Source organism: Lissotriton helveticus, chromosome 8 (assembly GCF_964261635.1).
Source record: "Lissotriton helveticus chromosome 8, aLisHel1.1, whole genome shotgun sequence".
Classification (NCBI taxonomy): Eukaryota; Metazoa; Chordata; class Amphibia; order Caudata; family Salamandridae; genus Lissotriton; species Lissotriton helveticus.
Genome location: NC_136069.1, coordinates 299,991,052 through 300,013,757, shown reverse-complemented (window position 1 = coordinate 300,013,757; position 22,706 = coordinate 299,991,052). Strand labels below are relative to the sequence as shown.

General features: G+C 49.3%; 1 protein-coding gene across 1 annotated transcript in view; it reads right to left on the bottom strand.

The window, feature by feature from the left end:
• The window catches only part of RNF17 (ring finger protein 17), a 3,010,943-nt gene that overhangs the window by 471,396 nt on the left and 2,516,841 nt on the right, over positions 1 to 22,706 (bottom strand). The window contains exon 34 of the mRNA XM_078657063.1: positions 13,866 to 13,922. Within this exon, the coding sequence (XP_078513189.1) occupies positions 13,866 to 13,922 (57 nt within the window). The remainder of the gene's footprint in view (positions 1 to 13,865; positions 13,923 to 22,706) is intronic.

Genomic DNA, 22,706 nt, shown 5'->3' with positions numbered 1-22,706 from the left:
AATTACATTAATAAAATTATATTCACAACAATCTATAATTAGTTAATAAAATCTTACTTATGAAAACAAGCTGGTCTTGGTTATTCAGAAGTGTGGGTTACTATTAGCTAGATGCCATCGCCATGGTGGTCATATAAATAGTTAGATTTGTTTAAATGATGATTTCTTTACCGCGGTTGTATATAAATTGTAAATAAGTGGTATATAAGTTTAATTTTGGCCACCTGATTCAGTAGGTCAAAATATGTCATATTTGATTAATGGGTCCATGAGTTAGAGTAGTGTTTAATGATATAGGTTATTGAGTTAGGTAGCGTTGCTTATGACATATTTTCTATAGGCCGCTGGATCAATCGCACCGGACTTCTTCCTCCTGGTCGCCTGCAGCATCTTTTCTTTCAGGCTCCATTGACTTCAACGCGAGAACCCGACACAACTTCGCACCTATGCACCTGCAGCCCGTGGGTGAGGTAACGAGAGCATTTCGGTGCTCAAGGGTAGCTTGATTCTCCTAGTGTCCAGTTATACAGTCGTTTTAGTCCTAACTAGTCAGGATTGTCCGTACTTACCTTTTCTTTGAACTGTACTGTCCATTGACGTTGTTACGCATCCCGCGTGTGAGTTCACACTCTGCACCCGCGTCCCGTGGTTAGGATAGTGTAGTCCCAGCGAACCTACAGCCTCTGGACAGCTCCATTCCTTCTATCGATTTCCTTATACCATTTACTTAGTATATGGTTTGCCGTGCCCCTAGGGCACCATTGTAATTTTGTGCAACTTATCGTATTTTTCCTAAGAGATTGTCATGTGCTTAGCCCTCTGATCTCATAAAGAGTTCAGAGGTGTTTGTTATTAATAAATATAATGTTTATTTTCATAACCTGTGTGGTGTCCTTTCATCTGGTATTCAAGGGGTTATATTGTGGTAAAACAGCTGGCTTCACATGCCAAAAGAGTTTAGCCTAAGACTGCTTTGTCCATGCTACCATTAGGATAGCTGGTCTATAAGGTTGACTTACAACCAATCACCATAAGGGTTGTTTGGACTGATACAAGCGCCACTGCCAATTAGCGTGCGCATAAATACGCATTTCCTCCTGTCCGTCGGCACCTCCCCTTCGGTTCAGGTTCACTCCTGGAGGTACCGACGGACAGGTAAGGACACGAGGATACCAGGGACATTTGTGTTGTTTCTAGTTTCCTGAACCGCCCTAGTCTTTGTCTGGCATTCCCGTGCAGGCCAGTTCACATGACCATCGGTTTAGCTAGGGTGGCTCTGAGTAGATACTGGACTTTAACATTTGAACTATTTCCAACATGCTACATTTAGACTCTAGAGATGTTTTATACTCTTTTTTCTGAACCTTTATAACTAAACATGACATGAATGGGGTATATGAATTAATAACCAAAACCCTAGTTGAATGCAGCCCTCTGAGTGTAGCATTTCGCTTCTTTGGGACCTGGGGGCTATAATTGAACAACCAAGTTTTTTAGTTTTAATATAATATAAAAACATATTGAGATAGTGCCAGCTATCATGTCCTGAATTTGTCCTTCTCCATATGTCCAATAGAGCGGGGCCTCTTTATCCGAGCCGTTGCCGGGTGAGGCGAGGCTTACTTCCCACACAAAGCTGGGTAAGTGTATGTTAGATTTATTACTTCTTTGTACACAGATTATCTGGTTGTGACTCTATACTATGCACAGGTTTCCACTTGGCCGTTATACAACTAACTGCCCCACGGAGTAATTGAATGCCACAATTTTTTCACACATCTGTTTATAAAGAGCCTTCTTTGGTTGTCACAAAATTGTTCCTTTTTTCTTGATGTTTGCAGGAAAGGATTGCTCTTTACATGGTTATTTACGAGGATACGGTAGGGTGGTTCATTCAGCCACACAATTCTACTTACTTCAACCATGTTATACAATTTTTTCTGATTATGATTTCACACTTATAATAGTGGATGTTGCAGTAGCTGTTATTCCAGCCTGGCCCTGAAGAATGCCGGTAAAATATTACCATAACGGCAGAAACATGTTGGCCTAGATTGTATATGCTTACTGTACAGTGATATTTTTACACTGTCATCACACTCTCTTTTTTACCTGACGTCCAGGGAGATATTAATAAACATTTTTTCTACCCTGACCGTCATTTTAATTACTCACTTATCTCTTTGAGCACTGCACCCTATCAGTACCACTCTCAGTGAGGACACATCTTCTTTCAGTTCAGGATCAATTGGTACCAAGCAATAACCTAAGGGCTTGGCCATACAAGAACCTGCTGATAAGGTCCTAGATGACGATGTTCCGCCATATGGGTGGGCTGATAGGACTTCTTTACAACTAAAGGTCCTTCACCGTTAGTCGTGATAGTGGTGTGTGATATTTTCTTGTGGCCACTTCTTTTTCTCAACTTTGTAGACCTTCAAGTTTTTTTGTTGTTGTAACATCAATAACCTGCCTTCTGATGTAATTTGCTGTATGTTGTTTCTCATTGAAATGTGATACAAGTGGGGCGTTCACAACTGATCGTCTTATATGACTGCGATGCGGTCCAATGGGGGCTTTTACTGGTTGCTGTGTCTGTCGGATGTATGGAAGTCCACATGGACGCCAGATGCAGTATACCACAATACGTGTGTTGCAATATGAAAAAAAGTCAAGGATGTATGTCCGGTTGCCATGTTTAAAGGAGTTAGTATTTTCAGTATATGGACAAGCCATACAATTGCCACATTTGTAATGGCCTTTCAGATCAGGTAGCTCCCAGGATGATTCAAGGGTGTTATTCTTCCCTTTGCTAATTTCGCTTGAGGATCTAATAAGATGGTCTTTTATGTTTTTACCTCGTTTGTAAGCAAACATAGGGACCTCGATTTCCGGGTCAGTACTTAAAATGATGTTCCAATTTTTTGTGATCAGATTCCGCAGCTTATTAGTATGCACCCCAAATGTGGTAACACAGATCATTCTGTAGGGAGGTGCCTTTTTTCTAGTGATAAAGAGTTCTTCTCTTGGGCAATACCATAAACATTTCATCGATTTTCTGATTATTCTGTTGGGATACCCTCTTGCTAACAATTTTGCTTTTAGGATTTCCGCCTCCCGCATATAGTCCTCTTTAAGGGAGCAGTTCCTACGAACCCTTAGGAACTGTCCCAGAGGTAGCTCATCCCTGAGTGCCCAAGGGTGGTGGCTTTCGTACGCTAATAGCGTGTTCCTATCGGTGGCTTTTCTATGCAGTGATGAATAGAGTTTATCCTCTGAGTGCTGAATATTGAGGTCTAGGAAGGATATTGTGGATTTGTGTATTGTGGAGGTGAAGGTTAGGTATGGCTGGATGTTAAGATATGTTACGAAAGCATTAAAATCTAGCTCTGTGCCGCACCAAATGAGAAAAATGTCATCCAAATATTTGTGCCAGCATTTGATAATAGGTGCGTTGGGGGTTAATATCATTTATGGCATATGTGCGCGCTATGTGATCCATATTAATATTAGCTACATTAGGAGCAAAAACTGCTCCCATGCTCGTACCACAACTTTGTTGGTAATAGACTCCTCCTGACACAAAGTCAATCAATCAATCAATCAATCATGCCATTTGTATAGCGCACTACTCACCCGGGAGGGTCTCAAGGCGCTTGGGGGGAGGGGTATGCTACTGCTCGAACAGCCAGGTCTTGAGTTGTTTCCTGAAGGCGAGATGGTCCTGGGTCAGCCAAAGGTGGATGGGGAGGGAGTTCCAAGTCTTGGCAGCCAGGTAAGAGAAGGATCTTCCTCCGGCGGTGGCTCTTCGGATGCGTGGTACGGCTGCGAGGGCGAGGCTGGTGGACCGTAGCTGGCGGGTGGGCGTGTAGAAGGTCAGGCGGTCGTTGAGGTACTTGGGGCCCAGGTCGTGGAGAGACTTGTGTGCATGGGTGAGGAGCCAGAACGTGATCCTCTTGTCGACGGGGAGCCAGTGCAGGTTCCTCAGGTGGCTGGAGATGTGGCTGCGTTGGGGGACATCCAGGATGAGTCGGGCGGAGGCGTTCTGGATGCGCTGGAGTCTTTTCTGTAGCTTGAATGTGGTTCCGGCGTAGAGGGCGTTTCCGTAGTCCAGTCGGCTGGTGACGAGTGCCTGGGTGACAGTCTTCCTGGTCTCGGTCGGGATCCAGCGGAAGATCTTGCGAAGCATACGCAGGGTGTTGAAGCACGATGAGGAGACGGCGTTGACTTGTCTGGTCATCGAGAGGGAGGGGTCCAGGATGAAGCCCAGGTTGCGTGCGTGGTCGGTTGGCTTGGGTGCGGTGCCCAGGGCTGGGGGCCACCAGGAGTCGTCCCAGGCGGAGGGCGAAGATCCCAGGATGAGGACTTCCGTCTTGTCCGAGTTCAGTTTCAGGCGGCTGTCCTTCATCCACTCGGCGACGTCTTTCATCCCTTCGTGTAGGCAGGTTCTGGCGGTGTCGGGGTCTCTGGTGAGGGAGAGGATCAGCTGGGTGTCGTCGGCGTAAGAGATGATGTTGAGGTTGTGCTGGCGTGCGATGGCTGCGAGAGGTTTCATGTAGATGTTGAAGAGGGTGGATCCTTGCGGGACGCCGCAGATGACTTCGGTGGCCTCGGAGCGAAACGGGGGGAGGCGGACTCTTTGTGTTCTTCCGGCGAGGAACGAGATGATCCACTCCAGTGCCTTCTCTTGGATACCGATGTTGCTGAGGCGCTGGACTAGGGTGCGGTGGCAGACCGTGTCAAACGCAGCGGAGAGGTCCAGGAGGATGAGGGCCACTGTTTCCCCCTTGTCGAGCAGGGTCCGGATGTCGTCGGTGGCTGCGATGAGGAGTTAGATTGTAATGCTACTGTAAGTAAGGAGATTATTAATGAGGTAGGTACCCTGACCGGTTTTGTTCTAGTTTGGATGCTACCTGTTTCTACCCAAAAGACCGTAGTCAATGCGCTTATAACATCTCGACTTGACTACGGAAACATCCTCTATCTTGGGTCAAATAAGGCCGTGGTACGCAGATTGCAGTTGATACAAAACTCTGCGGCCAGGCTGCTTTGCAAGGTCCCCAAAACATCTAGCATCTCTGGCCATCTACGTGACCTACATTGGCTCAGGGTGGAGAACCGCATTAAATTCAAAGCCCTGAGCTACATGTTATGATATAAGTTGGTACCGCCCCCAAATACCTTCAAGCACTAGTGCATCCTTATGTACCTACACGCCATCTATGATCTCAAACTGCAGCTAATTTCTGTGTGCCAAGGTTTAAACTTTCTAGAGTAGGTGGGAGATCTTTTTCCTGTTTAGGTCCATCCATTTGGAATACACTTCCCACTTTCATACGGAAAGAAACCAACTATGTACGTTTCCGAAAAAATGTCAAGACATGGCTATTTGACCAGTAAAATCTATGTTAGGTTTTGTTCTGATTTTTTGCTCCGTCTCGGCGCCGGGAAACCCTTTTTGGGTAGCTGCGCGCCTTATAAGCTTAACAAATAAATAAATAAAATATTTTCAAGTAGCTGCTCAATGACCAGGCTACTGTCATTTTGAGGGATGTTTGTGTAAAGGGATGTTATGTCAAGTGTTGCTAGCCAGTCGGTGTGAATGCTAAAGGGGATCCCATCTAAAAAGTTTATCATGTGCATGGTGTCCCTGACATAGCTTTCCTGTACAAGCACAAATTCTTTAATGAAAATATCAACGTATCTCCCAATAGGTTCCAAAATGAACCACACCCAGATAGGATGGGTCTTCCTGGGGGATTGGTGGTACTTTTATGCACTTTGGGTAGTGTATAAAGTACCAGAGTTCTGGGGTTGTCTGCGTTCAGGAATTCACATTCTTTTTCGGTAATGTAGCCTTCCTCAAGACCTTCAGTAGTTATGCGGAGTATCTCCTCTCTACTCTGTGAGAGGGGGTTATGAGTCTGTTTTTTGTAGTGTTTGATTTCATTAATTTGCTTGTCAATTTCTCTCTCATAATCTACACATTCTTGGATCACAATTCCACCCCCTGGACAAGGGAACCCTACTCACAACGGAACCAGGGTAGTCATTTATAACAAGGAGAACAATGGTTCCTGTGGAATAATATACAAATAAGTATAAACGTATATGTGCGCAATCGCAATGTAAAAGGATTATATTGATGTCATAGAAAGAGGAGCCAGAAACACTAATAATTGGCCCACATTTCCCATCAATTACGATTGTTTGTTCAAACCCGGTAAGCATATAATAACCTTACCACTATCCATCAGCTCTGCATTGTGACCCGTAACTCACTACCATTTCCCTTTTTGTAGGACTCCTAATTCCAGACTTTGACCTACATCCCGGTCCCTCATCATGACCGCCTGTGCACCACTTAAGTACAGGGGTAAGTGAACCCACCCTCTCGGGTATTACAACCTCCCTGGCACTCTGCCTCCTGAATATCACTATTTACCCCTTGTAGGAAGGTGGATATCCGACTATGGTTACCCCCAACTTTTTGCCTAGTGTTTTGCTGGTTTTTGACTTAGTTGGCCTGGGATCCTGCTATTCAGGACCCCAGGCTTCCTGCTCTCTCTGTAAAATGGACTCCATGTACCCTGGGTACATATCTAATTGGATACTGAGTCACATTATCAGTCCCTGTTACAGTGTACCTTAGGTACCCAGGGCATAGGTGTACCCAGGGCCTACAGCATGTATTATGCCACCCCTGGCTGGCCATCCAAAACTGACACAACTGGCTGCTAAGACAGCTGGGGCAAGGTGGTGTAATCACCCTTTGCTATAGATATAGTATACCTATATCTAACCCCAAAATGGACACATATACTCCTATCAGTCACTCCTATGGCAGGCCTTATCAATCCTGAAGGCAGAGTGCTTGGAATTATGTGAGATGGTGCTCTGGCATGAGCTGAGCCCGTCTGCAGCTTGCGGAACCAAGTCCTAATAGCTGTTCCATGATAACGCTATACCATATACTCTTACGTGCATTATCAACCTCGCGGTTAAATGCTAACTCTGGTATAGCATTATCAAAACATGTCGAGTAAGGTGTCATACGATTTGGAATACTACCCCCTCGCCAATACTGGCGACGGGGGTAGCATTCCACCCTTCTAGAGGGGCACGACATGTATGTAACTGTGAACCCCGGTTAAAGTTAACTTGAGCCTTGGCATCACAAAATGGATGCTGCCACCACAGACACAAGTCTGACCTCCTGCTGCTGGGAGTCCTTCCAGCGAGGGAGGCCTGGACAAAGGGTTTCCTGCCTTGGGAGGTGCTAGCACCACCCCAGACAGGATTTTGTGTATTGAGGTAGGGAGGCCTGAAAGGAATGAGACATGCCTGGGGCACACAAGGTGCTCTGTGCATACACCGGTTCAAACCAGTTGCTGGGGCATCCCTGCCCCAGCTCTGGCGCGAAACCGGACAAAGGATAGGGGGTGTAACCACCCCCCTTCCTGGTCCCACCCAGGAGAGGGACCTAGTCAGCAGTACAGCCCCCTTTAGCAGGATAAAGATAGGAGCTGGTCCCATTCCAAATTAGATTAATCCTGAACTACTCTACAAGAAGAAACTCTGGACTTCGACGTTCTGCTCCACAGAAGACTGAAGAATCTCTCTTGTGGGCAAGGAGTGTCCACCCTGCAACTGCAGGCACCATCAAGCGTCCAGCGGCTTCACTTTGTCATCTTCCCTCGAGGATCCAGACTTCAGAGCCCGACGAGACCCGGATTCCCAGACCTCTCCGACCTCAACTCACATCTGCAGCAAAGCTGAGACCCGTGGGTGCGACGAGACACGTGGGACCGGCCATCTTGAAAGAAACTGCACTTCGCTTCCAGCACGACTCCTGAGGTAAACTCGACCAAGTGCTTTGGGGATTGAGAAGCCCCAGCCCCGAGCAGCTCCTGCACCGAAGATCAGCCCTCCAGCTCCAACGAGATCTGCCTGGGGCCCTTATGCTTGTCCGCTGCTCGACGCGTTGTCTGGTCACTTCCCGGCTGGCTAGTGACCTCCTAGACGATGAACCTTCGAATCTTTGCTGCTGGTCTGGTTGCTCCAGACTGGCCCTTGCTCCTTTCCAAAAGAGGGGCACCCCGGACTCTCCTAGTCCGCACCAGACGTCTTTTCCACTCACCGCGTGGGTTGCCTTTGCCAAGGACTGTTGACTCCAATTCCGGATCCATCACCGCCGACAGCGAGAGCCTGCGTGGGACAGCTCGTGCCTCCATCCTGGTCGTCGAAGACACCTCCTGGTCCACGTGGCTGCAGAGTCAAGCGTCCACTCTTCACCTGATCGCGACGACAGCACCTGGTTCCTTCCTGGTTCCACACCGGTCACTGGCTAGTGACTTTGTACACTGTCCCCTCTGCTTTCAGGTCCTCTTCTTCACCGATCCACTCTTGGATCGCACCGGACATCTTCCTCCTGGTCGCCTGCAGCATCTTTTCTTTCAGGCTCCATTGACTTCAACGCGAGAACCCGACACACTTTGGCACCTATGCACCCGCAGCCCCTGGGTGAGGTAACGAGAGGATTTCGGTGCTCAAGGGTAGTTTAACTGTCCTAGTGTCCAATTCCACAGTCGTTTTAGTCCTAACTAGTCAGGATTGTCCGTACTCACCTTTTACTTGAACTGTACTGTCCATAGACGTTGTTACGCATCTCGCGTGTGAGTTCACACTGCACACGTGGGCCTCCTATTACTTACCTAGAGTTAGTGTAGCGTGGTCCCATCGATCCTACAGCCTCTGGACAGCTCCATTCCTTTTATCGACTTTCACATTCCACTTACTTAGTATATGGTTTGTCGTGCCCCTAGGGCACCATTGTAATTTTGAGCAACTTGTCGTATTTTTCGTAAGAGATTGTCATGTGCTTAGCCCTCTGACCTCATAAAGAGTTCAGAGGTGTTGTTATTAATAAATATACTGTTTATTTTCATAACAACCTGTGTGGTGTCCTTTCATCTGGTATTCAAGGGGTTATATTGTGGTAAAACAGCTGGCTTCACATGCCAAAAGAGTTTAGCCTAAGACTGCTTTGTCCATGCTACCATTAGGATAGCTGGTCTATAAGGTTGACTTACAACCAATCACCATAAGGGTTGTTTGGACTGATACAAGGTGGTCACTAGAACTAGTGAACATCATATATCAGGCCAACTTCTCACACTGACGAAAAAAACTTTCTGGATCCAGGCTGACGCCTGGGAGTATTCTAAGGTAAGGAATCGAACACTCTTTCCTTCAGATATGATTTGTACTGGCTGGAGACTAATTGACATCATTTTTGGGTTTCTACAGGGAGCCTCTCCTCTTCCCTTGAAGGATGCGGAGGTGGAAAGAAGGTGGGCAAAGTGATGGTCTGCCCGATGTGGAAGGGAGTGACAACCTTTGGCAAGAAAGAAGGACGGGTCCTTAGAACCACCTTGTCCGGATGAATAGAAAGGAAAGGAGGCTAAGAAGAAAGAGCCTGGCGCTCAGTCACTCTTCTGGCAGAAGTGATAGCTACCAGGAAAGCCGTCTTAAGAGTGAGAAGACGTAAAGGACAATTATGAAGGGGCTCGAAGGGAGCGCACATCAGAAACGTAAAGACAAGGTTTAAGAGCCACTGAGGCATGATAAACTGCACCGAAGGAAACGTGTGCGTAATGCCTTTTAGAAAACGGTTCACAACCGGGGACTTAAAAAGAGAAGGCTGATCAGGAAGCAGTAGAAAGGGGAAATAGCCGAAAGATAACCTTTGATAGTGTCTGTAGGAGAGTAGGGTCTGCTTCCTATGGTCACCCCCACTTTTTGCTTTTGCTTTACTGGTTTTCGACTTGGATGTTGCTGTGGGCCTGCTAATCAGACCCACAACCCAGATGCACTCTCTCTAAATTCACATCATGTACTCTAGGTACATCCACAATTGGGAGTTGGTTCACCTTGTCAGCCCCTGTAGAAGTGTACCTTAGGGACTCGGGTCATAGGTGTGACCAAGGCCTACCAGGGGCTGCAGCATATATTATGCCACCCCTGGCTGGCCACCTAAATTGACACAACAGGCTGATCACTCAGCTGGGGCAAGGTCGTGTAATCACCCCTTGCTTAGGTATAATATCCATATACCTACCTTATATATAGACACATAGTAACCTATAAGTCACTCCTATGGCAGGCCTTAACAATCCTGGAGGCAGTGTGCTTGGTTATGTGTGAGATGGTGCTCTAGCATGAACTGTGCCTGTCTGCAGCTTTTGGAACCATGTCCTTATAGCTGTTCTATGATATTGCCATACCATATACTCTTAAGTGCATTATAATCCTCGCGGTTAGATGCTAACTTTGGTTTGGCTTTATCTAAACATGTCGTGTAAGGTGTCATACGCTTTGGAATACTACCCCCTCGCCAATTACGGGGGTAGCATTCCACCCTTCTAGAGGGAGAAGACATGTTGTTGCTGACTATCCCGGTTAAAGTTAACTAGAGCCCCAGCGTCACAAAATGGAAGCTGCTGCCACAGACACAAGTCAGACCTCCTGCTGCTGGGAGTCCTTCCAGTCACGGAGGTTTGGACAATAGGTTTCCTGCCTGGAGAGGTGCGAGCACCACCCTAGACAGGACTTTGTGTATTGGGAAAGGGAGGGCTGAATAGATTGAGACACTGCCTGAGGCACACTAGGTGCTTCATGCATACCCCAGTTCAAAACGGTTGCTGGAGCACTCCAGCCCCAGCTCTGGCGCGAAACTGGACAAAGGAAAGGGGGTGTAACCACCCCCTTCCTGGTCCCACCCAAAGGAGGGACCTAGAAAGTAATCCAGCCCCTTTTAGTTGTATAAAGGTAGGAGCTGAGTCCTAGGACTTTAGATTAATCCTGAAATCGAAACTCTGGACCTTCGACATTCTGCTGAAGCTGAAGACTGACGAATCTCCCTTCTGGCCAAGGAGTGACCACCCTGGGCAACCAGGCACCATCCAGCAAATCAACGGCTTGCTTTGTCGACGCTCCCGCCGGGACCCGAGCACAGAGCCTGACAAGACCCAGACTTCCAGACCTCTCTGACCCTCTCTTCACGTCTGCAGCATAGCTGAGATCCGTGGAGGCGACGAGACACGTGAGACCGGACATCTTGAAAAGTCTACGACTTGCTAACTGTGCAGCTCCTGAGGTATCCTCGTAGCTGTGCACTGGGGATTGAGAAGCCCCGAATCCGAGCTCCACCTGCACCGAAGATCAGCCCTCCACACTCCACGAGTTCTGCGTAGGGCCCTTCTGCTTGTGTTCTGCTCGACGCTTTGTCCGGTTGCTGGCCCGTTGGCTAGTAGCCTTTGTGACGACAATCCTTTTAAAATCAACTCGCTGGTCTGGTTGCTCCAGACTGGCCCTTGCCTCCCTGCAAAGGTGAGGCACCTCAGACCTTGCTGGTCTGCATCAGAAGCCTTCTTTGAATCCTGCGTGGGTTGCCTTTGCCAAGGCTTGTTGACTCCAATCCGGCGGTCGACCCCTCCATCTGCGAGAACCTTCGTGGGACAGCTCCTCTCCAGCACCTGGTCGTCCTCGACGCCTCTTGGTCTGCGTGGCAGAAGAGACAAGCTTCACGACAGCACCTGATTGCTCCTCGACGTCGTCTGATTCCTTCCTGGTTCCACCCGGTCACTGGCTAGTGACCCAGACTATGTCCCCTCTGCTTTCAGGTCCTCTTCATCCTCGATCCGCCCTTGGATCAGCCCGGACATCTTCATCCTGGTCGCCTGCAGCATCTTTCTTCACAGGCTCCATAGACTTCAACGGCGAAACCCGACACATCTTCACACCTATGCACCCACTTCCTATGGGTGACGTAACGTGAGTACTTCGGTGCTCCCAAGGGTATTGACTATCCAAGTGTCTAGGTTTTTAGTTGTTTCCTTCTAGCTAGACCGGAAGTGTCCTGAATCCTTCTTTTTCTAACTTCTAAGTTCCCGTTGACTTTACATTGACTCACGCGTGTGTGTAAAGACACTGCACGCGCCACCTGTGGGCCTCCTACTCCTAACCTAAGGTTCAGATAGTGTAGCCCCAGCGATTCTCTAGGCCCTAGGCCTTTCCTTTTCTCGTGACGTGGTACTTATACCACTTACTTAGTATATGGTTTGCTTCGCCCCTAGGGCCTAATCGTAAATTGTGCAACTTAACGTATTCTGATTAAGTAACTTGTTATGTGCTTTTGCCTCTGTTCTCATAAAGAGTTCAGAGGAGTGTGTTAGTAAATAAATACATATATATTTTATATATATCCTGTGTGGTGTCCTTTCATTTGATATTCAAGGGGTTACATATGGTATAATAGCTGGCTTTACACGCCCTCAAGAGTCTTTTAGCCTAAGACTGTTCTGTCCACGCTACCACTAGGATAGCTGGTCTATAAGGTTGACTTGCAACCATCACCATAAGGGTTGTTTGGACTGGTGCAAGGTGTTCACTAGAATAGTGTACATCATATACCAGGCCAACTTCTCACAGTAACCATGCAGAAGGATCCTACCTTCCTACATGAAGTAGGCACAGGGCAGTTGGATTTAGATCTGGAAATGTAGTAAGAAAAGTCAGGTTGTGAATGACTTTAAATGTGACAGGGTAGGAACAAAAAGTTCAAGCAACAAGATAGAAGTTAAAGCAAAGGTAGAGCAAGTTGGTCTATGAGGAGACGATACGAAAGGGATCCATGTGGTGGGTAGTAGGTGCACCAGGATAGAAAAGACCGACGTTCTGCAATTGGCGTTAGTGGATAGGTTGCAATCTGTGTGGTGAGAGGATTCTAATTGCAGGCTAAACTTTGCACCATTATCTTGTGTATGCAGTAGATGAGCTAAAGAACGAGAACAAAGTGCACAGACTCCATTCTGGCAAAAATATTCTGGAAAGAGCAAGCAGTTTGCAGTTAGCAAAGATGGGTAAAACGTGAAGGGTGGGAGAGGTCTCCGAGCCTGTGATTCACACCCGTTCATAAAGACTACTGTCAGAAATTATTGCAGTATCTTGGCAGGGGGATCCAAACCTCAACCTGCTAGTAACTAATGCATCGTAATTTGCAAGGAAACGGGGGAAACAAATAGTAGAAAGATATACACAATTATGGATGGAGGAGAAGGGGTCTTGAGGGGGAGAAGAGATAAAGGAACAGAAGCTGGGGCATAAGCAGTTGACATTCATAATGAATTGGGGAGTGAGAGTACTCAAGACATTGTGATGCAGTTCTGCCAAAGAAACATCACTGGAGAAAGGAAGGAAGGAGAAAACAGTAGATGTAACTGTAAGGAGAGGCCCAGGAATAACCCAGAAAATGCATGGTGAAATCAAACCACCTACTTACAAAGGAACAATTAAGATTTGAATACGTGGTAATGATAAAAAGATGTGAGTGAAAAGGTAATGCGACTCAGCTGGCATTTGAACTATAATATCTCCTGGGAGCGCGGGTCAAATGGCTAGGGAGAAGGAAAAAAGGTTTGATGCATGAGTGTGTGGACTAATGGCAACTGGGTAACTGTGTAGGCCAAAGTATGCAATCACTGTGAGAACACACTTCCCATTTTTATTATTACCTAAATGTTTGTGATTATGATTAAAGATTGTAAATTAAATCATGTGCTTGAAATAATATTTGAGGAGGAAATTCTTGAGGATGTACCCAAAACCAATGAGCCATTCCTGATTTTTGACACCTCTCCTGAAAAAAACAATGACTCAAGGGTTACTGCTTTTTGAAGTTAAGCCTTTCAAGGGGCAGCAGAGTCCAGTGAGAAGGACTGTTTTTTGTCATTTAATGAACTGCAATAACAATATTATATACAACTTGATAAGAAACGCTAGAGCCACAATATGTAATAATTTACCTCAAAATTGTTTTGCCAGTGATTCAATAAATCTTCTTTGTTACAATCCACTGCGTCCTATAAGAAGGAAAGACACAATTACTAAGAAGTTGGTTCCAAAGACATTATCAGGGTAACAACATAGCTGCCTGGAACTCAGTTGTATTCAATGAGCTGAACAAGTACAAATATCTTTAGGGTACTGTGCATGAATACCCTTCTAGCATATCTTGATATTTGTCTTTAGATTTCACATTTTAGCCCTATGTTGCGCCTCACTGATAACCACTATAAATAAATAATGCTTCAGTTTTGCTAGTAGATCAATGGGTGCCAGTATGACTATTTTTGTCCCATAAAATACAATATAATTGGGTAACAAACAGAGTGCACAGGAGCAGATCTCACATTTTACTTTCCTCTGAGAAATGTCAAGCATTTCAAGAAGCAGAAGTAAATCAACACTTTTGCTACTACACTACTGGACTTGCTTGACTTTCTCAGGGAACTCAATCAATTGAGATTCTGCTGCCACCAACCTGCTAGCATTGGCTCTTAATGAAGCTTGGCAAGCACTAATATTTTAGCAGTGAATTATAAAAGGATCATAATTTGGGATCGTATGCAACAGTGTGTAAATGGGCGTGCATTTGCATAAATCTAGGACTGCCTCCCACTCCTATAATTAATGATGAGTTCTAAGAAGCACGGAGGGCTTGCTCCCTTACAGTTAGCTGATTACCCCTTCATGTTATCCAGTAAGGATGAATGCAGGGGAGAGTGAGGTTTACTGATTAAAGCAACGAGAATGAAAAGGCAAAATTATTCTGTCCACTTTAGGGAAGCTGGTTTTAGAAAGGCTCAAGGACAACAACACACTTAAGCTAGTGTTTTGGTGACAAAGACAGCTGGGAGTACAAGTGTGTCAGGTATTTGGCAAGGAGACACAGAGAATAAACCATATGCAAGGAGTAAGATAGCAATTATATGTCCAGTGGAGAAGGCCCAAAGGCCACTTATTTAGAAGGTGACCAATTTGATATAATGTGAGCTACTGCAAGTGGTTAAAGTCACAAAATGTGAATTAAGAGAAGCAATTCACTAGACCTCAGTGGACACTACAAGAGGAACACAACTGCAAATAAACAAGCAGATCCAAAGCTACCTCTGGAGAATCTTTCAAATTTGGATGGGAAACTCAACAATATTCTGGTGGATGCAATGAAACTCCTTATTCTTGGAGAGTGTGGAGTAAGTTGGTCCCAAGTTAATGCCCTGGAGAGATGAGTATATAAAGGTTTATAAGAACAAGTTACTTACCTTAGATAATGCCTTATCTGGTAGAGACTATCTAGTTGTAGATTCCTTACCTTAGGAGTATCCACAGGTGTCAGATTGGATACAGAATTTATTTCGTGAGCAGTACCATTGAGCGACTTGGCATCGTAGGCGCTGGATGTGATGTAAGCGGTGCCTATATAGGCGCCACCCTAGTGCGCTGACGTCAGTTTCTTTTTGTGACTTTCCACGTCAGGAGAGCAGAGTCATTAAGAACACTACCACTTGTGGGGGGGGAGTGGCTTAGCAAGCCACGATGGCGGCTGCTGACTGCTGAGGCTACGCAGTCTGGCGGCCCAATAGCCCACTGATTTCCGTCCTTTCGGGGTTAAAAACACCCTTCCAGACGCCAGATCACTAGTGGCACCGGGGGCAACAGAGAAACCCGGATGCCCCACACCAGAAGAACCAAAAGCGACGCCGACCCGGCCCCGAGCCCAAGATGGCGGCGAATCGTTGCTGAACGGGACGGGGCAAAAACACCGCGACCCGCCCGGACCTGCACTGTCCGGAGGGTGCAAAAGACCAGTTTCAGCGACGCGGCGGCCTCGTCTACCCTCAGCCGTTGTGCCCGGCACTCTCACCCGATGCGGACAGACTGCTGGTGCCACCCCCCGGAGTGGCGGAGACGGCCGGTTGGCGAGGGATGCCACCACCACACTACGGACCGCTGCGGGAGGCAAAGAAGGCTCTAACTCCCCCCCCCCCCCCCCGACACACGCGGCGACCCCGGGAAGAGCCGGCGGTTCAGTTTCCCTCCCCAGGGAGCCGGATAACTGGCGGGGGCCTTCTGCGATAGCACCTGCCTGATCCCAACATGGTGCCCACGCTGGGACGACCTCGAAGATGAAGACGTTCCCGGAGGCCATGAGAGCTGACACTCAGGGGTGAGTGCTGTACCCAGCTAGCTTCCTTGCGGCCCCCCCCCCTGCAAGATCCCCCGACAGCCTGGACACTCTACTGGTGAGCCGGCCGCCAAGTCGCCTATGCCTGACCTTAAGATGGTGGCCAAAATAGTTTGATTTGGACAGGGACTAGGCCTCATCCCTGGTCACCCCACAAAGGGCGGACTCCCCAGATGCACGCAAGTCCATCACTGCTGGGCTGGAATCAGACTGCTGTCGAGTGGTGATCCCCCACCCTATTTGTAAGCGTGGGTGCGCTGAGAGGGCCGGCGCAGGATAAACACTGCATGGTGGGGCCCACCTGACGCGCACGGCTGGAGACACAGCGAGGCAGCCCCCGTTGGGGCGCTGGAGATCTTAGGGGACACTACGCCCCCTACCACAAGAAGGCGGCGAGTCACACGACCGCCACGCAAGAGAAGGACACCCCGGCCCCACTTCTGTGCTCGAAAAAGACGGACACCGCACCCCGGATCATCGCCATGGGGAAGCCGAGGGCCACGCAGCAGACGGCGGTCCCTGAAACAGCGCCGGAAAACCAACACCGCACCAGCACCCTCGCAAAAACGCCTTCGCCACAACAAGACCCTACCATATCCGACAAACTAGACCGAGTCCTGGCGGCCAATGAACTCTCCAGGGCCTCCATGGAGGAATGCTTGGGCACTCTTACCACAGACATCAACCTAATCCGCGACGACCAGCGGAAACTAGCGGATAGGGTCCGGGAGGGGGAGAAGACCCTGGCAGACGTACAACCCACTTTAAAGACCCAGCAACTAACACATCGAACAGCCATGGACCGCCTGGCCACAATGGAGGTCCGGGTGGATGATTTGGAAGGACGCTCTCGATGCTGCAACATCCGTGTTCTAGGATAGCCAGAGGGGGTCGAGGGAATGCACCCCATCGAATATGTTGAGGCCTGGGTAAAATCCTTCACACCGACTAAGGACCGCACTGCCTTCTTCTCATTGGAACGGGCCCACCGGGTCCTGACCAGAAGACAGATACACGGCAACGCCCCTCGCCCCCTGCTAGAGAAATTCCTCCACTTTCAAGACCGGGACGCAGTGTTGCGGGCGGCCAGACGAGCAGGTCGAAAACCAACACGTTATGATCTTCCCGGACTACGCCAAGGCGGTGCAAAAACTTAAGGCGTCCTTCCTGGAGGTGAAACGTCGCCTACAGGAGAATGACGTTCAGTACTCTCTGCTCTTCCCTGCCCGCCTGAAAGTAATCCATGCAGGCTCCACGCACTTTTTTTCCACGGCTGAGGAAGCATGCGACTGGGCTTACCTCCACTGCACGCGTGGTTCGACTGCGACCCAGTCACAGAAACGCAACCACAGGACACCCCGCAACAGGAGGAGAGCCACACAACAAGCACAACAGCAGGGACAACAGAACTGGAGGGATCCTACCAAACATCAAAAAGTTGAATCCCCGGACCTGGAACAGCTTATGCAGGAGCGTCGCAGGGCCCTTCAGGCCGTAGCAGACCTCGGGGCTCCCCAATCGGAGGAAGACGTCGAGGGGATCCCTCATCTTTTCTCATCAAGCAGTGAAGAGGACAGTAATTCACTCCATCCCACAGCTGATTCCATCACTATGCCCCCGGTCACGCCCTTGATCGCTGACTCTGTCCAATAGCGGTATTACTGGTTGCAAACCGACAACATGCTCAGCTGGAGGTTCTCTGCGGGTGGGCGCCCCGTCCGGGGACCACCCACAATCCCTGTCAGGACACGATGGACACGTTACACCCCGAATAGACGACCATTTCTCCTGCAAACGCCCAGAAAGGAACTCACCTCGCAGGCTCCGCCTGCCACCCCTAAGATTTGACTGTTCGCTCCCTGGTTCTGGGAGAGTCAGTTTGGACGCATCGAGCTTGCCGATGCGCCCCATGTATTGGGACAGTTTTCCCGTCCAGTTGATTGTTCTGTTTACCCTGTTCTCTCATCCCCTACACCCCACAGAAGAGATGAGCATTAGGGCAGGTGACACACACGGAGGGGGGCAAACGGGGGCTATTTCCACGCGCAGCGCCACCACGCTCAAAGACATACCTACATGTCCCGTGTTCGAGCAGCCGCATCTAGGCGTAGGTCGCCCCTCACATGCCGACCCATGCAGCACGCAGACGTTAATATACTCACCCTGAACGTGTGCGGCTTACACATGCCACGTAAGAGATACACGGCCTATGCATACATTAAGCGCCAGCAAGCCCAAATCGAGAAAAGCATCTTACAGTGACCGAGACAGACAAACTAAGATCCCGCTGGCGAGGAATCATATGTGCCACATCATACTCTGCATTTGCGCGCGGCGCGCTCATCTGGGTTCGCCCAGGCACCCCCTTTCAGGAGACGTGCAGGGTAGTAGATAAAGAGGGGAGGTATGCCCTGCTGGAGGGTATTCTGGACGGACAGCCAGTCCTATTGGGTAGCATTTACGCACCCAATATTGAGCAGGATAGATACTGGGATTCCCTCTCAAGTGTGCTGGCCCAATTCGCCACTCTCCTGTGGATACTGGGGGGCGAATATAACTGTGAGCTCGACGTTACACTCGACAGGTTACACCCACCGCCTCCACATTCCCCAGCCCTCACACGTTCCGAAAGATTCCGCCCCGGGTCAAACACTGGTCACTAGTAGACGCTTGGAGAGCGCACTATCCCCACAGCCGGTTGTATTCGTTCCACTCCATCCCACATAATCTGCGGACTAGGCTAGACAGGTTTTTATGCACCCTGTCACGAATACCCAAGGTCCAACATACAGACTACCTAGGACGCGTGTTCTCAGAACACGACGCACACATCCTAAGTATCCGTTGGAGACCACCCCACCCTCCGGTGCCCACCTGTTGCCTCCCGAAAGACTGTCTCACAGACCAGGTATTTAGAGACGATCATGCACAGACGGTCCAAGAATATTTTACTTACAATACTGGGACCGCCACCTCCATACTCGTAGAATGGGACGCATTCAAAGTAGTTGCACGGGGCGCTTGTATTAAACAGGTAGCGGGGGCCCGCCGCATACTTGAACACACACTCGCCGACTCGCAACGTACACTAGCGACACTCACCTAGAAGGAGGATGCCCAATCGGCTACGGTGGTCCAGGTGGCCGAGGCAAAAACGAAGCACGCCACCGCTCTAGCAGACATGCGTAAATTCAATTTCCAAGCGTATGCTGCTCGTGTACACAGGAAGCGTGACAAAACAGGTACACTACTGGCGTGGTTGGCGCGTCAAGACACGGACGTGGCACCAATCCAATTACCGAAATCCGGACTCCCGCGGGTACTCTGGTACGCTCACAACAAGACATACTCGATGCGTTCCGGCACTATTATGCCGTCGTGTACAGTGCCCAGACACACTATCGGCAGGAAGCGGTTTCCCAGTTCCTGGACCCACTGCCACTTCCCCATATCACGGAGGCAACCAGGGATGCCCTAGATACGAAAATTACAGCGGCCGACGTCTCTAGTGCGATACGCTCCCTGGCTCGGAACAAGGCCCCAGGCCTTGATGGGCTACCTCTCGAGTACTACAGTACCTTCTCCACGCTGTTGACTTCCCGGTTGACCGCCATGTTCGGGGGACGCCCTCGATCAGAGGAACTCCCACGTTCACTACGGGGATCAGTGATTGTGTCCTTTCTCAAACTGCACAGAGACCCGCAACAACTGTCCTCCTACCGCCCCATCACGCTTCTCTCAGCTGACTGCAAACTCCTGGGGAAAATTCTGGCCACCCGATACGAGCAGATACTTCACCCCCTGGTACACCCAGACCAAAATGGTTTTGTCCCCGGAAGGAACACATCCCAGAATATCAGACGAGTCTTTCATGTTCAGGATCAGGTGGGTGACGCCTTTCCACGCGCGGCCTGCCTTATCCTAGACCTCGAAAAAGCTTTTGATACAGTGACCTGGCCATACCTCTTTGCAGTTCTTCACCGGACGGGAATAGGTCCAACCCTTGTACAATACACTCGGCTTCTCTACACCAACCTAACGTCTCGTATCAGACTCGGCAGATACATCTCGGCCCCGTTGCGAGTCGAGAGGGGTACCAAACAGGGCTGCCCCCTTTCGCCACTGATCTTTGCCTTGGCTGTAGAGCCATTGGCGATCCGCCTACGCCGGGAGGGCACAGCTTGGGGCATTCCCATAGCAGATACGATCCACTGCGTCTCCATGTACGCGGACGATATTCTACTTTATGTCCGGGACATCACCGAGGACCTAACCCCCATATGAAGCATCTATCCTCCAAGTAAATTGGGAGAAATCGGTGGTGTACCCCCTGCACCATTCCCTTGATCTTTGGGAAGTCTGGATCGGTACGCAGAGCCTCTCTTGGACCACAGGCGCCCCTCGTTATCTGGGGGTCCGCCTCTATCGATCGCCCACCGACATTTACAAGGGCAATCATGGTAGGGTTCTCGCCAGCATCCGCGCCTCGGTGGGCTTCTGGAAAAACCTGCCACTGGCCCCTATCGGTCGAGTAGCACTAGCTAAAATGGTCATCGTCTCCAGACTATTGTATTACTTCACTAACCTTCCGGTCGTGCCACCCAAAAGTTTCTTCCGCGAGTTGGACACGCTACTGTGCACACTCGTGTGGGGTAATGGTCGACATAGAATAGCCCTCGCCAAACTCCAGCTACCCACCACAAAGGGGGGGCCTGGGTGCCCCCGCCTTCGAGTCATACTTCCTGGCAGCGCAACTCCAGTGGCTGTCGTACTGGACGGCGGGCAGGCACTCCGGGGAGACCCACACAGTCCTATCCCCATACCTGAACTCTGTCGTCTGCTGCACCCTGGCACCAAACCCCGCCAAACCTATCCCTTGCAAGTGTCCGCGGCCCGCCAATGTATGTTGCGAATTCACCGCATGGCGCCAAAGACTCCTTGCTATTCCCCGCGACTACCACTAGTGGGATGGCCTCGAGGGGACTCATACTTCATAAGCGCCATGGTACGCATATGGACAGAATCTGAGGTCACGGAGCCGGAGACACTGTTCGCAGAGGGACAACTTCGCCCGTATGACCGACTCATGGAGGACCACGACCTCCCCCCTGGACAGTTTCTGACACATCAGCAACTCATTGACTGCTTTCGCCCACACAGCGACCTAACAGCAGGCGAACCCGCGACGCACCCTGTAATTCACACCATCCTTTACATGGGCTGCTTGTTACTTGGCTGTATAAGTCAATCAGGGAACTCACACACAAACCATTGCTCACTCTGAGGGCTACTTGGGAGGACGAGCTTGGATGACAACTACACGACCGGGAGTGGGACAGAGCGCTAGAATTCCCAAAGAAAGTCTAGAGAAACGCAAGGTTAAAAATATACAATACTACATTTTACACCGGGCCTACCAGTCCCCTGCGCGCCTGCAGCGGTTCTATCCCGACACTCAGTTGTTATGCCCTCGATGTCATTCCCCAGACGCACACTTCCAACACATGTTCTGGAGTTGCCCGACCCTTCAGCCCTACTGGTCGGCCATACTTGACTCAATTTGCACTCTCACAGGTCTCACAAACTTGCGTTCCTGGAAGGCAGTTGCTTTGGGGATCTTTCGCATGCCGAAGACACACAAGGTGCAAGTCAGATATGCTGCTCTATCCCTGCTCTTAGTCAAAAGGAACATAGCCATGCAATGGCGGGCGACTGCCGGACCCTCATTCGAGACATAGGTGGGAGCGGTGAGGAAATGGGCTGCGGGAGGAGGAAGCAAAAGGCCAGCGTAAACGCCCTATGTCTTTGGAATGGGCCACACTATCACACCAGTTTCTATTAGCCCACAACTGTGACACTCTGAGCACCTCTCAACACGCTGCCACATCCCCGACAGCACCAACGCCTCACTAGTATGTTCATGACCTAGCCTCCCTTCCCTTTATCACATTCTGCCTCCGGCCCGGCGTCTCCCCCCCCCTCCACCGCCCTCTCTGCTGATGTGCCCTGTACAACCTGCCTAATCCTGCTCCCCTGCCTCATTCTTCGCCTCTCTACCTCCCGCCCACTTCTCCCCCGGTTTTTTCTCCCCTCATTGGGGTATTTTCTCCCCTCTCCCTTGCAGTCTCACGGCTTATGTTCTCAATCTCCTTTTTCCCACATATGATTCCCCGCTCCTTTCCCCCAAGTGTCCCCCCCGCTCTCACGCTGCATCAGTCATTAGCGGATCCATGCCCCCAATCCGGGTATTCACAGATTATTGTATACCTCCTATTGGCATGTTTATACTGTTGTAACAACTCTAACAGTAAAATGATGTATCGTGAAAGCTTTTCTTTGATAAAAAAGTTAATGAAATAATTAAAAAAAAAAAAAAAAAAAAAGAACACTACCACTGGTATGATAAACCAGGGCACTGCAAAGGAGAAGCCCTCAGGCCCTCCCCCTAGAAATCTGTTCTTAGAGCATGCAGGATGGGTGGGTTTGTAATTAAACTGCGGCTTGACGGAGCCAGATAAGGCATTACCAAAGGTAAGTCACTTGTTTTTATCTGATAGAGACTTCTAAACGTAGATTCCTTACCTTAGAAGAGATCCCCAAGCAATACCTCTCTGGAGGT